The sequence below is a fragment of the Zootermopsis nevadensis genome, unplaced genomic scaffold (assembly GCF_977971745.1).
Source record: "Zootermopsis nevadensis isolate Lab colony 2312 unplaced genomic scaffold, Znev_1.0 Znev_ptg000017l, whole genome shotgun sequence".
Classification (NCBI taxonomy): Eukaryota; Metazoa; Arthropoda; class Insecta; order Blattodea; family Termopsidae; genus Zootermopsis; species Zootermopsis nevadensis.
In genome coordinates this window covers 17901528-17917032 of record NW_028259149.1, presented here as the reverse complement: position 1 = coordinate 17917032, position 15505 = coordinate 17901528, and the positions used below count along the sequence as shown (strand labels likewise).

Genomic DNA, 15505 nt, shown 5'->3' with positions numbered 1-15505 from the left:
ATGAGTATCAGCTTCTCCTGAACTCTTTGCTGAAGAGTTTCCAAAGTTTGAATTAAATATGTGTCTTGTAGATAAGTACAAATGAATATTAATGTTTTAAGTTTCCTCAGTATCTTTAAGACTGTAATTAGGAGTTGCAGAATGTGCCATTTTGCTTTATCACTTAAAATAACTCTATAATTAGAATCTAATTAAAAGGATATGATATCAATATGCAGAAGAAAGAACTCAGAAGTTACAATAGAGTAGAACATTTCATACATCTTTTTCAGGTGTTACTTTATTCCTGATTCCTCTGCACCCCCATTTGATCTTAACTCACCATTCTACCGGCAACAGCTGAGGAAAGATCTGGCTGTCAATGTATACATTGATGGAAAGTGGGGGTCATACCGACACCTCCCCTTGGACAGCTGTGCTACTGTCACTGTGCCACATGCCTATGTCAAGATCATGAGACGAGGAGATCTCTCCAGCTTCAGATGGTTGGAGGGGAATCTGGACCCTGACAAGTATGGGTCAACTCTGTACAATAATGTGGTTGCTTTCAATTTATATTATGCATTTCACTGTTGGTGTAAGGGGCCAGAAATAAACAAACTTAAAAGTTAACACTAAGTGAGGACAAATTTTATATGGATATGTTTCTCTTAGCTTTTTGTTACTTTCTTACTTATGAAACCACCATGCTGCCTGTGAGTGTGTTCCCTATCTTTTGAAACAATTGACTAAATATTTTTAAATTTAATATGAATGTGCCATTGGAGCCCATTCCATTATTTCCCTACATTTATTAATAATGTAATGATGTCCTGGTAGACATGCACATGCATACATGTGAGGTGTCATCACTTGATACTTGGTCTTGAACTTATGTGTAGTAATAAATAGATACATATCTTACCAGTTAGAAGCATGGTTGTACTGTGAAACTTTGTGGTTATGTTTGACATGTGAAATATAGCCAGAATCAGTACTTTCAAATCCTTGACATAACCTGATCTAATTGAACCTTCCCAAACCTAACCTAATCTCTTGAAACAATAAAAATTATATTGATTTGAGTAGGATTCAGATCTATTAAAATGTGGCCTCAAGTCTGGTGTCATTAACTCATGAGCCAAATTTGCATATTATTGCTGGTCACAGCTTTGGATACAGAGCATAAGTTTGGTTCAGTTTCTGTCAAGTATCTTGGACTCTGGAGGTCAGTGTCTTACTTCTGGACTATCAGGTTACTTGAGGGACTTCAAATGTGGATTGTAGATTTTTATCACATAAGGGATCACATTCATGTAAAAGGAACTTTTGTTACATTCAGTTAACTTGTGTAATTATAAAATAAAATTAGCTGATAGGTTAAATGGTCATAATTTTGACTCAAGTAAATGCAGAGAATCAGATTTATGTATGATTTAATATGTTCCAGCATTCAGATGGAACCAAGTAGGGAACTGGTGCATATTTATTACTCCCCACTCAACTTCAGAGATGTGATGTCAGCAACAGGAAGGCTGACTTTTAAAGTTCCAAAGTGTCGGCTGGATCTGGTGAGAACATATGATGGATGAAATTCAGATTTGTGCTATTCTACTCACATTACACAGCAATAAGCTTTCTGGCACATTCAAAATGAACATTATTCTCAGGTCTTTGTTCTTAAAGATCTGTGCTCTATATCTTTCTTTTAGAATGGGAGACCAAGTTTTAGACTCACACAACTGATGTAACTGTAAATCAAATATATGCATTTAAGAACTTTTAACTTCATTTTCATAGACATACAGATGTTTGATTCAACAATGATTCCTCCTATAAGATTTAGCGAAGCTGTTGTCACTATGAAGGACTGTTTATTCATTATGTAAAGCAGTTAAGTCTCATTTTTCTTAATATGATACCACTAATCAATGGGTCGGATGAATATATAGGAACAAACTCTCCAAACACACTCAGCTAATACTGGATCATTTTCTGAGCCAGCTGTACCCATACACACACACACACTGTAGAATTTGTTATTAGTTAAGCAACAAAGTACTTTTATGGTGAATGGTTCTTAACCTCATACCCTTCACGAGGCTGGAAGACTACCTCTGGTCAGGTGTCAAGGACTTTTTACTCAACAGTGTTGCAGGTAACCTCCACAACTACTTGCAGTCCCTTCCACTCAAAACCAGAAAACGTGCTGTGTTTTGATGTAAAATGATTCACTTAATATAAAATGTTGATGCTCATTGCAGTATTTTCTTGGAATATATGCCTCCACTGTACATAATGTATTATATCTGTTATGTTATGTATAGCACAGCATTATATTGTTCCAGACAAACAAATTTCAATTACATTTCAAAACTCTGAAGCTGATATCGAGGAATTTGCATGTTTCTAGGGCTGTTTTGAAGGCATGGAGTTCTCAGGACGTGACCAGAAAGGGCAACGAGTCATGGGCATAATTCCTTCTGGAGCCCTTGCCTCCATGGTGTTGGCAGACACAGACTTGATGTGGAATGTGCCTGAGCACTGGACACTCGAGGATGCTGCAACTGTGCCTTTGGCGTATGGAACTGTGAGTTGCCATGAACTTAAATTAAAATTGTGAAATGTGCTTGTGAGCTATCTACGAGGGTCGCTCATTAAGTAATGCCCCACATTTTTTTCCTCAGAACATATTTATTCAAGATGGCTCAAATTTAGTGACAATATAAATCAATGTTTCCTTTGCACATACTATTTTTCCACATAGTCCCCATCAACTTGTACGGTTTTACGCCAGCGTGGAACAAGTGCATGCATGCCTTGCCGGTACCAGCTCTTGTCCTGTGCACGTAGCCATGTCCTCACTGCTTGAATAACGCTCTCGTCATCTTCAAACCTTGTTCCGCGGATAGCATCTTTAAGTGGCCCAAAGAGATGGAGTCGGAGGGTGGATGGGGCAGCACCGTTCAACCAAATTTGGTGATTTCTTCCCGGGTTCTCGGACTTGTGTAAGGGCGTGCATTGTCATGCAGGAGCAAAATTTCTGCTGGATGCTTGTGAGGCCGAACTCGTCGGAAACGCTTCTTGAGGGTTTCCAGGGTCATAATGTACGCGTCTGAATTGATGGTCGCACCTCTTGGCATCACATCCACAAGAATGACCCCATCACTGTCCCAAAAGACAGTCATCATGACTTTTCCGGCGAAGGGAATTGACTTGAATTTCTTCTTTCTCGGTGATAGAGGATGATGCCACTCCATTGACTGCCTTTTTGTCTCCGGCTCAAAGTGGTGTATCCAGGTTTCGTCACCTGTAATGATCCGGGACAGAAAGATCTCTCCCTCAGCATCAAAACGCTCCAACAATTCAGAAGAAATCGTTTTCCTTTGAATCCTGTGGTCTGCTGTGAGACTTCGTGGAACCCATCTTGCGCACACCTTCGAATATGCAAGAGCCCGGATAATTGCAATTACACTTCCATTACTGACTGAAAGCTGTTGGGCCAATTGTCGAGTTGTGATGCGCCGATCCTCACGAATAATGGCATCCGCGCGGTTCAATATGTCTGGAGTGGTGGCTGTGGCAGGACGCCCAGAGCGCGGCAGATCACGGAGCTCGGTTTCTTCACTTCCTGAAGCTTTAACTCTCTTAGCCCAGCGACCAACGGTGCTCCTATCGACTGCACAGCTTCCATACACAGCACACAAACGTTTATGAATGTTCACCACCGTTTCTTTTTCAGCAACAAAGAATTCAATTACAGCTCGTTGCTTGTAACGAGAGTCGTTCACAGACGCCATTTTAACAGTTCACTACAGCTCCGCTATCGGTTGGAATCATTTGAAACTCCGTACACGAACGCGGGAAACATCAAATCTCAAGCATGTAAAAGTGCACTTTTCTATCTTCATTATTGGCTGAGAAAAAAAATGTGGGGCATTACTTAATGAGCGACCCTCGTAAATCTTTCTAGTATTTGTTTATTAATAACTGGAGCATAGTTTCTGCCAACTTTGAGTTTTTTGACACATTTTATTCAACTCCAGACTCACAATATATGCAGAAATTAATAATGTAATTACAAAAATTAATAAAAAAAAATTTTGGTTGAGAATTTAAAGTTTTGGGTCCCTATATACATATTTACTGTATATACATACATATATACATTCAATGGAACCAAGAGATTAGTCACGGGATGTGGAATAAGTCATAAGTAAAAAGAATACAGGTGAGTAAAATTTGAAATAGTTATTGGGTTTCACGAATGACAAAGTTTTAACATAAAAATATTAAAATGTTGTGCTAAATCCACTGATATGTAGTAGTTAGGTTTTAATTTATTAATACATGCATTTGGGTTTGAGAATGTCAGATGAGGCCCACTCTACATATAGTTTAATTAATTCTTAATAACACAGTTCTTGTGTGATGTGTGTGGTGTGTGCGTACGCGTGTGTGAACGTAACATATTTGGTCAGTGCATATAGCTGATAGTTATTTAACAGTTTCTCTACTGCAGAATCCTTTGTTAGATTTTCCAGCCCTCTCATTCCAAAGCAGACTCATCTTTTTCTCAGGCTAAAATAATTATCTGCCCCTGATCTAGATCCCATGCCATGAAACAGCGGAACTTATCCTCTAATCTGCATATTTATCTTTATAATGTGATGCTTGTCCGAAGCATCGCTTTACATGTTCTACATTTACCAAGCAAATTTAATAGAAGAATAAGAATTTGATGCTTTGTTTTGCTGTTGACAGGCTTACTATGCGCTTGAGATGATTGGTCACATGAAAAAGGGTGAGTCGGTGCTGATCCACTCAGGCAGTGGGGGCGTAGGCCAGGCAGCCATCAAAATTTGTCTGCACGCAGGTTGCACGGTGTTTACCACTGTCGGTACAGAGGAGAAACGTGCCTTTATCAAAAAGCAGTTTCCACAGGTATTTTAACAGCCATTTTGACTACTTAAAGCAATCTTATTCTGTTTTAAATATGCAGGGGAGATTTTACACCTTAATAAATGAAATTATTGTACAGATTTTGGGTGGTTAGCGATAATTGCTGTTTATTTCCTTAATTGTTTCCTAAAATGAAGGTAAGAGAATGAAGAAAGTAAAAGAAACACAGGGAAGGATTGGAAGTAGAAAATGGAGGGAAGTTGGGGATTGGCGAGCGGCTGAATAGTAATAAGAACTGGAATGCTTCAATATGAACATTCTAGAGATGTCTTCCTATGACATTATGAAGATGCTCTTCCTTATCAAACTGTGAAATTTGTCAACATTCCCTCTTCTCTTCTCACCCAGTTGATGGACCATAACATTGGCAGCTCTCGAGACACTTCTTTTGAGCAACTTATCATGTCACAGACAAATGGAAAAGGGGTAGACCTCGTTCTCAACTCTCTTTCTGAAGAGAAGCTGCAGGCCTCAGTACGCTGCCTTGCCCCTCGAGGACGATTCTTGGAGATTGGAAAATTTGACCTTACCAGCAACAACACTATTGGTATGACTGACGTTATTAACCAGTTTCCATTATAATTTGTCATATTCATAAGAGAAACACAAAATGATCGAAATATTTCATACTCACAGATTTTTCCTCCAGACAGCATGAATAAATAGTACATCATATATAGGAACCTTGTTTCATAAACCAGAAAGCATCTAACCAATAAAATCTTCTGGGGCACACAGCCGCGTCAACTGGTTACTGTAGTAAACCAAGGTTTCGCGAACCAACTCTGTCCCCATGATCGGGGATGATTGAGACAGAGTTGACGCCACTGATTGCCCGAGAAGATTTTATTGATCGTACTCGCTGCGAAAGTCTCAAATCCTACAGAAAGCATCTGTTACCAAATTTTGAAGTCAAAACACGGGCATGCCAGTTACTGTTACTGTCATGCAAGAAACATGTAATTTCTTGTCCAATTTAAAGATTTATCTAATGTGAAACAAGTTTAAAAATGTATCACCATCATTTATTACAACTTGGTACTGACATGTATGTTTCCAGTCACTGCTTCTGCTTACACTTTGTCTACTTTTGCATGTCATGTACTCTTTCTTGTCTTTGTGAGCCAATTTGTCTGAGAGTGTATCTGACATGTAGGCATGGAAGTGTTCCTGAAGGAAACAAGCTTCTTTGGAGTCACTTTGGATAAACAATTTCTTTCATCCCCTGAGCTTAAGAAAAATCTGCATCACATCATGACCGAAGGTGTAGCTTCAGGGACTGTACGACCGCTGCCCCGGACTGTGTTTTCTGACAGTCAGGTGGAGCAGGCTTTCAGGTAACCATTTTCATATTGAGACAAGCTTGTAACAGAGAGCTTGTGAGAATGGGAATTTCTTACCTAGCTGAGCATTCTATCAGCTTCTCAAAGAGGATTCTGCTCTACAGAGTTAGTTTTTATATGGTTATCTCCATTTCTTATATGTGATATCAGGTATCATAAACAGTTAAATACTTTGACTTTTCTGTTATTTAATTCTGTAATTTCTTTTAATTATAATATTTTTCTCTCTTGGAAGTCATTGGACTTCTATTGATGTGTTGACATTTCAAGATAGTATTTTCTTTAATTAAGTCACATAATTTATAAGTAAAATTCTTATTTTGCCATGATTGTTTGATCATCAGCAGATTAAACAGTTCCAGTTTCCAGGAAATCTACCAGACTACATGGCGCAGTGCCTCAGAAGACGGGAATCTTCAGACTCACCGCTGTGAAAACCTGAAATCGTACACAGATTTCTTCATTGTTTTTCATCTTAATATTAGTGGTCATTTGGTTAGGATACTAGCCCAGAATTTATAAGGTTTTGAGTTCCATTCCAGTGATCACCACGAATCTTAAAATATAAGTATAATAGAATAAATCTGTCAATATAATGACAACAAGTCGGCTGACGTTGGATGTACAGCCAACTCTGGAAGCACTACATGTATCAGATATACCTCACACAATGAGCTATATCCAACATATGCGTGTATAATAAAACGTGCTTTTAAACTCATTTTCAGAAATTTTATAAGAACAGGGATGTGTCATATATCATATTAGCATTTCTTAAGATCGCATTGACGTCTTAGGTACATGTTGCAGATACATGTCAGCTGGGAAACATATAGGTAAAGTGTTGGTGCAAATTCGAGCAGAGGAAGACAGAAAATTAGTTGTGCCTGTACCACTACTCATGCAGGCCTATCCACAATACTTCTGCAAACCCAATTTCACTTACATCATAGCAGGTACTTAGTTTTCTTATTTTATTTCCTGACAATATAACAATAATGTTCTGTGTACAGACATCCGCAAGTAAAATTCTTAAAGTACTTTTGGCTTTTATTATTGCAGTGGCACGGAAGTTCTTGATTGACCCAGTAAAAGTGTAAGTCCAAAAATATTTGGTGGAAAAATAAAGTATATTGTAATATATCACGGTGGTCTAGCGGTAAGAACACTAGCCTTGTAATCCTGGGGTCCCGGGTTCAATTCCCGGTAGTGCTCAGATTTATAACTTGTGTTGGGCAAGGCCGTGGTCTAGGCATCACGGAGTTTTCCTCCGGGGGCTTCCCCGGTTTCTCCGTGGCATCCCAACAATTACTCCATTCACAGACAGACGAAGGCAATGGCAAACCACTTCTGGATCACCTGCCTAGAAAGCATATGAACAGGTCCCTGTCAACCTGAAGAGGATGGAAGGATCCTGTTCATAATGTCACTAGGGGTCGACTCCGACCCGATGCTACCAAAAAAAAAATATCATAACATAGATCATAGACAGAATGTGACTATAATCTTTGCTCATAATTTGTTGAGTTTGTGTTGAAAGCTGAGAATTTTATAATTCTAAAAACCTTGCATAAGTTTTCCAGTTTCATGCCACACCCTCTTTATGTAATAGGTTATAGTTCATTACTCTGCATTAGTTCAGTTTAGATAAGAAGGGTAAGTGAATGGGAAGAAGTGTGCAGTGGGAAACTAGAGATTTGTATAATTTTGTATTTTTATTTTGGAATCATTGGAAGGTTTCTGTATTCTGTTATAGAGTATGCCTGCACACACTATTTGCATGTTAAACAATGTTATAAGTAGAATGCCTTCATAATTTTTTATTCCAAAAATTAACATTTAGGCATGTGATATGCAACAATGTTGCCACTTTCAGGTGGCTTGGGAGGCTTTGGTCTGGAGCTGGCTGATTGGCTTGTGTCACGAGGAGCTCGTAAATTGGTGCTGACATCTCGTAATGGCATCAAGACTGGCTACCAGAGCTTACGTGTGAGAATGTGGCGCGGCTGTGGTGTAACGGTAGTCATCTCTCTGGCTGACATCACCACAAAGAGTGGCGTAACAGCTCTACTGTCAGGCGCAAAGAAGCTGGGGCAAGTCGATGCCATATTCAACTTGGCTGTGGTGAGTGTCGAAGGTGTTCATCTTCAGAAAGTGCATAATCCATGTAGTAAAGCACCTAATGAACTCCTTACGATGCTAATGCATCTTGCCATTTGATTGATAGGTAATAAGTGGCAATATTGCTTCCTTCTGAGACTCTGTGAGTTTTTGTGTTCTGGCATTAACTTAACGGTTACTCTGCCATGACTGGATTACCAGGGCCTCATGAGTGTAATCAGGGCATAGGATAAGAAGGTAGAGAATAATACCTGAGTAGGAGTAGTTATTGGAAATGTTTCACTGCCTGTTTTGATATTGAAAGATTCACCTGTGCATTATTGTAGGTGCTGCGAGACAAACTCTTGGAGAACCAGACTGAGGCAGACTTTGCTGCTTCTGCAGGACCCAAGGCACTTGCAACGCATCACCTGGATGCGCTGTCTCGCCAGATGTGCCCACAACTGCGTCATTTTGTGGTGTTCTCCAGTGTGTCATGTGGGCGTGGTAATGCTGGGCAGACGAACTACGGCATGAACAACTCCGTCATGGAGCGCGTCTGTGAGGCCCGTGTCAGAGATGGGTTGCCAGGTCTTGCTGTACAGTGGGGCGCTGTGGGGGACGTGGGGTTGGTTGCAGAGATGCAGGAGGAACAGGAAGACATTCAGATAGGTCAGTTGTGCTTTTAAAATGTATTTTATTATTACCTGAGCATGAATCATTGTTGTCATTATTGTGTTTCATCCAGTGCTTCAGCCTTTTATCTGCCCTGTCCTCTTCCCCTACTTCTCAAACCCAAAGCTCAAAGTTGGTTTTCATTTCTCTTCCATTTTTGCTCATGGATTTTGAATATTAAGTTATTATAACGAATGGAATTTGAAGTGTAATTTGAGTAAATATAAAATAGTAGTTTATGGAAAAGGAGGTAAGCTGAAGAATACCAAAATATAGAGATAATAAATTAATTTAGAAATTTTGGAATAACTTTAGAAAATACTGGGGGATGGAGGAATCAGAAAGCATGCATAAATGCAAAATGCGTTCAGGTATTAATACCTAATACTCATGATATAGAAGTTAGGAATTAAAATAAAAATGCGAAACATTGTGTGAATCCAAGATAATGTTGGTGTTCATCTATGGGTACTGAATGTAACTTGGAAGCAATGACAGAATATGTGGACATTTTTGTAAGAAAATACTAGGTTATGTTAGGTTAGGTGTGCAGTGAATATCATGGCAGAAATGGAGCCAGGAATAGACAGTAGAAAAGCAAAGGTGAAGTGGTTGGCCGTTTAATACTTACAACGAAAAATGCATGTGGACATTCAAGACCTGGACAGAAGGTGTTATGAATGGTAAAAATATAGTGTGGGATTCAAAAGCTGAGTGAAGAACATGAAATACAAGTATAGAACTTGCATACATTTGACATAATCAGTACAAATGGGACATCAACACTGTAAGGAAGAACATTGGAGAGAAGTGTAATGGTACTGAAATACAAAATATATATTTTATTATGTCTGAAAATACATTATTAGTGTCTTGCCAAGAAATGAAGCAGGAATGGGGTAGGTAAGTGTATATCATACTCTGCTTCATAAACAAAGTAATGGATTAGCTTGGATGAAGGCTGGAGTTTGGAAGCAAAGACACAGCGTGCTCCCCGAGCAGCAGCAACAGAGCTGCCCAGAAACCAGAAAATGGAGAATGAAATTTGTGAGTTAAAGGTTTGTGTGTACGAATGAAGAGCTAGCATACAAGGAAATTGTAAACTACATATAAAGTTCATGTAATACATTTAGGATTTGTTTGTACAAAGCTAAACATAAATAGGAAAGTGGGGTTAGAAAATAATACTAAATTATAACATTCACCTCTTATTAAATTTAAAATAATAGTGTTTTAATGGAAAAAGGCAGTACACTAAAAAAACCCTGGTATTAAGTGGTGTGTTGTCTCATGATAACTTGTATTTGCAAAAAAACTCAAAATATTTCCCATTTCTTCGTTTTTATCTGTCTACTTGCATCAGGTCATACTGACACTCTGGGTTTGCTGTGTGTGGAGTGAGTCAAATTTAATTTTGATTGAATATTATGGCTACCCCTGGAGAGGCATCTGATTATGGAACTGGTTTTACCAGTTGCCCTGTTTCTTTGTGTTGCATATTTTATATTGCAATTTCTTATTATATGTGTGACTTTTTCTTGGCGTATATCCTGTTGTTCTAATTGTACAAGCCTGAACTACACTAATAAATCTGATCTCATGACTGTAATTGTATGGGCATACTGTGTATGCCCTGTTTGTCCTGTATGTTCTTTCTTTGATACATACCCATTGTATCTTGTTGTAGTTGTACATTTTATTTTCGTTTGTGCAAGTGACTCACCTTGGTAGCAATCACAAAAGGAAAGAAAGTGGGGAAGAATGAATGGCTTATCTTCCCATTCTCCCCTTTCGTTACACTTGGTTGGGAATTTTAATGCGCAGCTGCCAAACCCAAGCTTTGAATGTTGGCTCGTACATAATGCTAACACTGTTGAGTTTAGCATTGGATTTGTTCTTGGATATTATGATAACGCAGTATTTATACAGAACAATTAAGTATTGTTTTAAGAAGTTCTTCACTGAAATATTGATAATTTAAAGTTGTTTGAAGAACTTTCCTTATTAATAAAAATGTTTCATCCTTGCGTATCTCAGCTGTGATGTGCGCAAAGGACTAGAAGAATTTGACAGTATCAAACTTTACTTATAGTTTCTTCTTTGACCTAGAAATGTTATGAATTCTGATTACAAGAAATACATAAGGACATTTAAGTTTTAATTTGGGTACTAAATTTTTGTCTGAATATTTCTATATTATATTCCCTTTCAGTTTGCTAGACTAGTAAGAACTATTTTCAGATATGTCAGACCTTCTAAGCTGGTGCTACTGTACTTTTCTCTGGCAAATGGCACTGGCTAGGTAGTCAGAATTGGCTATTTCAGATTTGTTTATGTGGTTTAAAAAGGCACACAAGAGCACTAGAAAGCAGGTCTTTTACTGGGTGTTAATGGCTGAAGATTTAATGTACTCATGTCACATATATTGCAGGTGGCACCCTAGTACAGAGGATTTCATCATGTCTTGAGGTGCTTGACAGATTCATGGGGCAGACATGCCCTGTAGTGTCGAGCATGGTTGTGGCAGAAAAATGTGTGGGAACCAGTGAACATGCAAATGTAGTGGAGTGTGTGAGCAGCATTATGGGTAAGTTTGAGTGGCTTCAAGTGTACTGCAATGAGACATTTCAGGAATTCACATAAGTACATGGAAATGTAGCGCGAAGAATTGGATAAACAGCTTCAAAATATGGGAGTATTTTAAGTATGGCTGTGGTGGCAGTAGGTGTAGAATGCGTAATAATTAGAAGTTAGAGGAAGCGATGGTTTTAAAATACATTTTACTTACTTGCTGCATTGCTTGTTTTTATGGCAGTCTTAACCTTTTATTATGTGGTAATACGTACTATGGGGCTGTTGGCCTGACTTTAACTCCAGGTTTAATGGTGTAGAGGTATATTTAATAGAATTGCCTGTAAGCAGTCGCACGCAGATGACAGAGGTAAAACAGTTGAAAAATTTTGAAATAATGGCACTTACAGATTGATTTGCATTATGTAGAAACAGTTACAGTCACTGACAAACCAGGATGATACATTTTTTGATTGCAGTTAAACTTATAGATAATGTGTTAGTGGCCGTCTGTCTTCTGTCACTTGCAAAGATTTCTCGATACTAGAAATATCCCTTTTAATTGGAATTTATCTCCCTCACTTTTAAACCATAAATTTTTTGTTTTTAATCACAAACTAGAATCTGTATTGAAGGATTAGTGTTTCATAATAAAGTAAATTTTTATTGCAGGTATCCGTGATCTGAAGACCATTAGCCCAAATTCTACACTGGCAGAATTAGGGATGGACTCCATGACAGCTGTGGAGATTAAACAGTCACTTGAGCGAGAGTTTGAATTATTTCTCACGTCTCAGGAGATACGAAGCCTAACATTCACACGCCTCAAGGAGATGGCCGCAAACAACCAGGTCAATGGGGAGGAAGAACATACATCTCAAGGTAGACAGTACATAGCTGGTCCATCTAAATATTATGTAAATTATTTACCATTATCCTAGTGGAAAAATTAATGTCTCTGAAATGTTTTGAAGCCAAGTCTATGCGGTCCAAAATATTAATTTTGCATTGTCAATTCACAGCTGTTGGCCTAACAAAGAGCATAACCTTACACACATAGTGTGTCTTTTCGAAAGTGGACGTTTCCTTTATTAATATTGCGTTAATTAAGAGTCTCCTTGGCTGGAAATACTTCCTGCCATCCTGATTATAGACTTATGATAGTGGTTGAAATCTTAGCCACCCATTTGCAAAGGGTTAAACATAGGGACAGTGTTACCTATTAGTCTGATCCATTTCAGGTTCTTATTGGTTTCTTATTCATTTTATACAACACCACAAGGAAAAATTATAGATAAGATGTTGAAAGAGCAGTGCATGGTAGTTTTGTTAGAGATCTCACAGAATCTTCCTTCTTCCTTAAAGAGCAGTGTTAACTCTGAAGAAGAAGGCATTAGAGTTAATTAAATTATGTACTTATATGCTGGTTGTCCACAGAGAGAAGGGTTCACCCTCTCAGCTGCCCAGTGGGTGCATAAGTGTACATGTTTAATCTTGTGTTGCAGTGTTGTGAGAAAAAGGTGGAGGTATATTTTGTGGACGGCAACCACTTGACAATGCTGGACAGCGAGGATGCTGCCGCCATTATCAACAGGCAGATTACAAATACTGAGGCCCTTTAATTGAGAGACATCTGTAATGAGCAGAACATTTATTATTAAAGTAATTTATATCCACAACAGCCCATGTAGGTTCTCACTTCTTTTGGTAACAAAAATGCTTTCAGGTTGATTGTTAATGTAGTGTGGCTGCTTGCCATGTGCCTTGTGACAGGATTAATCGATTTATTTTTCTATATGCATAGCATTTTGAGCCAGCATAGCTCAGTCAGTATAATGATTGGGTACGGACTGGATGACTTGAATTCGATCCCTGGCGGGGGGGGCAGAGGAATCGGTGCGTAATGCTGACTTCTCACCCCCATCTAGTGCCGAGGTCAAGAATGAGTAGGAGCTATACTTCTCCTCCCCCAAGTGCCTACATGGCATATAGTGGGACAGCTTTAATTTTACTTTACTTTGAATAACATTATTTGTCACTGCACTTCCACAGTTTTTCTTAAAACTTTTCTCTCTTCAGAAGGAAGAACTTTATCAACATGAACTTTAACAGGCTGGTGTGGTAAATGACAATGTCTCAGCAGGAATCTAGTAATAACTTTCCCACTTCTGACATAAGACTTTGTTTTTCTTCATGACAATGCACACGAGTAATTCAGTGATGTGTATGTAGACCGTGACCTACAATTGGTGTATTCTTAATGAGTGGAAAGGGAATAAATTTGTTAAATAGAATGGCACTTCCTGTGAACATGCAAAATAATCCTATTGGTAAAAAATTTGCTACGTGCTCTTCCTGTTTGTAATCCTCGTGACCTGTCACTGTATTCATTAGACTCCAAAGCTTTGAAATAAGAAAAACAAAATCATTTTCATAGCAATAGAACACAAGTAAATGGTTATTTCTTAGCATATCTGACATCTTTACATTTCTTTTAGCAATGTGTTACATTATCTGTTACTGTCTCAGCCCTGATAAATACTTGTTATGAACCAGTATGCCTTGCCTCTGTATTTGAGGCTGTTGGAGCATTTGACCCAGAGGACTGCTCTAATATCTGCTTCTGGGTAGCAGACTGTATGGCAGTAAATCTGCCGTGAAGGACTCGGGCCTGCATTTGTTACTTAGTCTCCCTTCCAAGTTATTATTTTAAGATTGCTTAGACCTGAGAGACTTCTGATTATTATACTTCCAAGATAACCTTATCATAACCTCGTATATCCTTTTGATTTAACATAATGTATTTACTCTTAATTTAATGGCCAGTGTCCATCAAAGTTGATGGTACAAGTGCGCCATTTGTGTGTTTCTGAGAACACTGAAACAAAGTTCTGATGGTGATGACTCTGGTAGCAAGAAATGCAAGCAAGTCCATGGTGGTGCTTTTGTAGGGTCTGTATCTGACTGTAATCTGGGGTCATTTGTTCGGTTTTGAGTTGGTGAATTTTTCAGGAAACACCTTCAGTTGCGGTGAAGATGTTTTCACATTTACTTTACTCTAAAAAAAGTGTTGTACCTTTTGTATTTCTGGTATGATTTAAAAGGATAATGTTGCATTAAATTATATCACACTTCAACACAAGGAAATTTCATTCCTGTGAACTTTCACAGGTCATAATGTGGTAGTGTGTAATGTATCACATTATGGGGACATAACCATCCAATTTTTATATATAATGTCTGTACTGAATCCTTCAATATATAATTTAAACTTATAACATTAGTAGATATTACAAAGCTATTAAATCAAAACTTTGCATAAATTTGTTCCGTGATTATACCAACAGAAGAAAACTGTGTTTTGATGAAGCTGTACATTGACCACTGATAGAAGGAGCTTCTCAAGTGAATACAAATATTTTTGTCCAGAAAGGTGATACAGAATCATTCAAAATGTTTTTAAGAACTGTCTCACTGAAACATTTAATAGAATCAATTTAAAAGATTTTGTAGGTCTTCTTTTTAAGTTATTTGATGGACTTTATTTTGGTTCAGTTTTGTTTACTCTAACCTCCAATTAACATATGTTTTACCTTAAACCAAACAATTGTTACATTTGCTGGAATTATAAGAAAAACGTTTTTTCTCTTTCTCTCTCTCTTTCCTGCCTTTTTCTCAGTATTTGTCTCTTTGTATAAAAACTTCCTTTGTTTGTTTCTCACTTTCTTTCTGTTATTGATTATGTATAAAAAATTATATAATGAATTTGAACTTGAATAAATAAGCTGAGGTTGATTTACATCCTTAGCAATGCAGCGATCTAAAATCTAATTTACACCTTATAAATATTTATATTAATTATTACACCATCAACA

At 37.9% G+C, this 15505-nt stretch overlaps 1 protein-coding gene across 1 annotated transcript in view; it reads left to right on the top strand.

Moving 5' to 3' along the window:
* Nucleotides 1–13929, top strand: part of LOC110834625 (fatty acid synthase-like) — a 32484-nt gene extending 18555 nt beyond the window's left edge. The window contains exons 21-32 of the mRNA XM_087350888.1: nt 273–512; nt 1430–1550; nt 2393–2569; nt 4744–4923; nt 5290–5488; nt 6098–6278; nt 7095–7240; nt 8161–8408; nt 8732–9056; nt 11491–11646; nt 12303–12512; nt 13136–13929. Coding sequence (XP_087207014.1) covers nt 273–512; nt 1430–1550; nt 2393–2569; nt 4744–4923; nt 5290–5488; nt 6098–6278; nt 7095–7240; nt 8161–8408; nt 8732–9056; nt 11491–11646; nt 12303–12512; nt 13136–13143 — 2191 coding nt within the window. The 3' untranslated portion in view covers nt 13144–13929. The remainder of the gene's footprint in view (nt 1–272; nt 513–1429; nt 1551–2392; nt 2570–4743; nt 4924–5289; nt 5489–6097; nt 6279–7094; nt 7241–8160; nt 8409–8731; nt 9057–11490; nt 11647–12302; nt 12513–13135) is intronic.
* The last annotated feature ends 1576 nt before the right edge of the window (nt 13930–15505 follow it).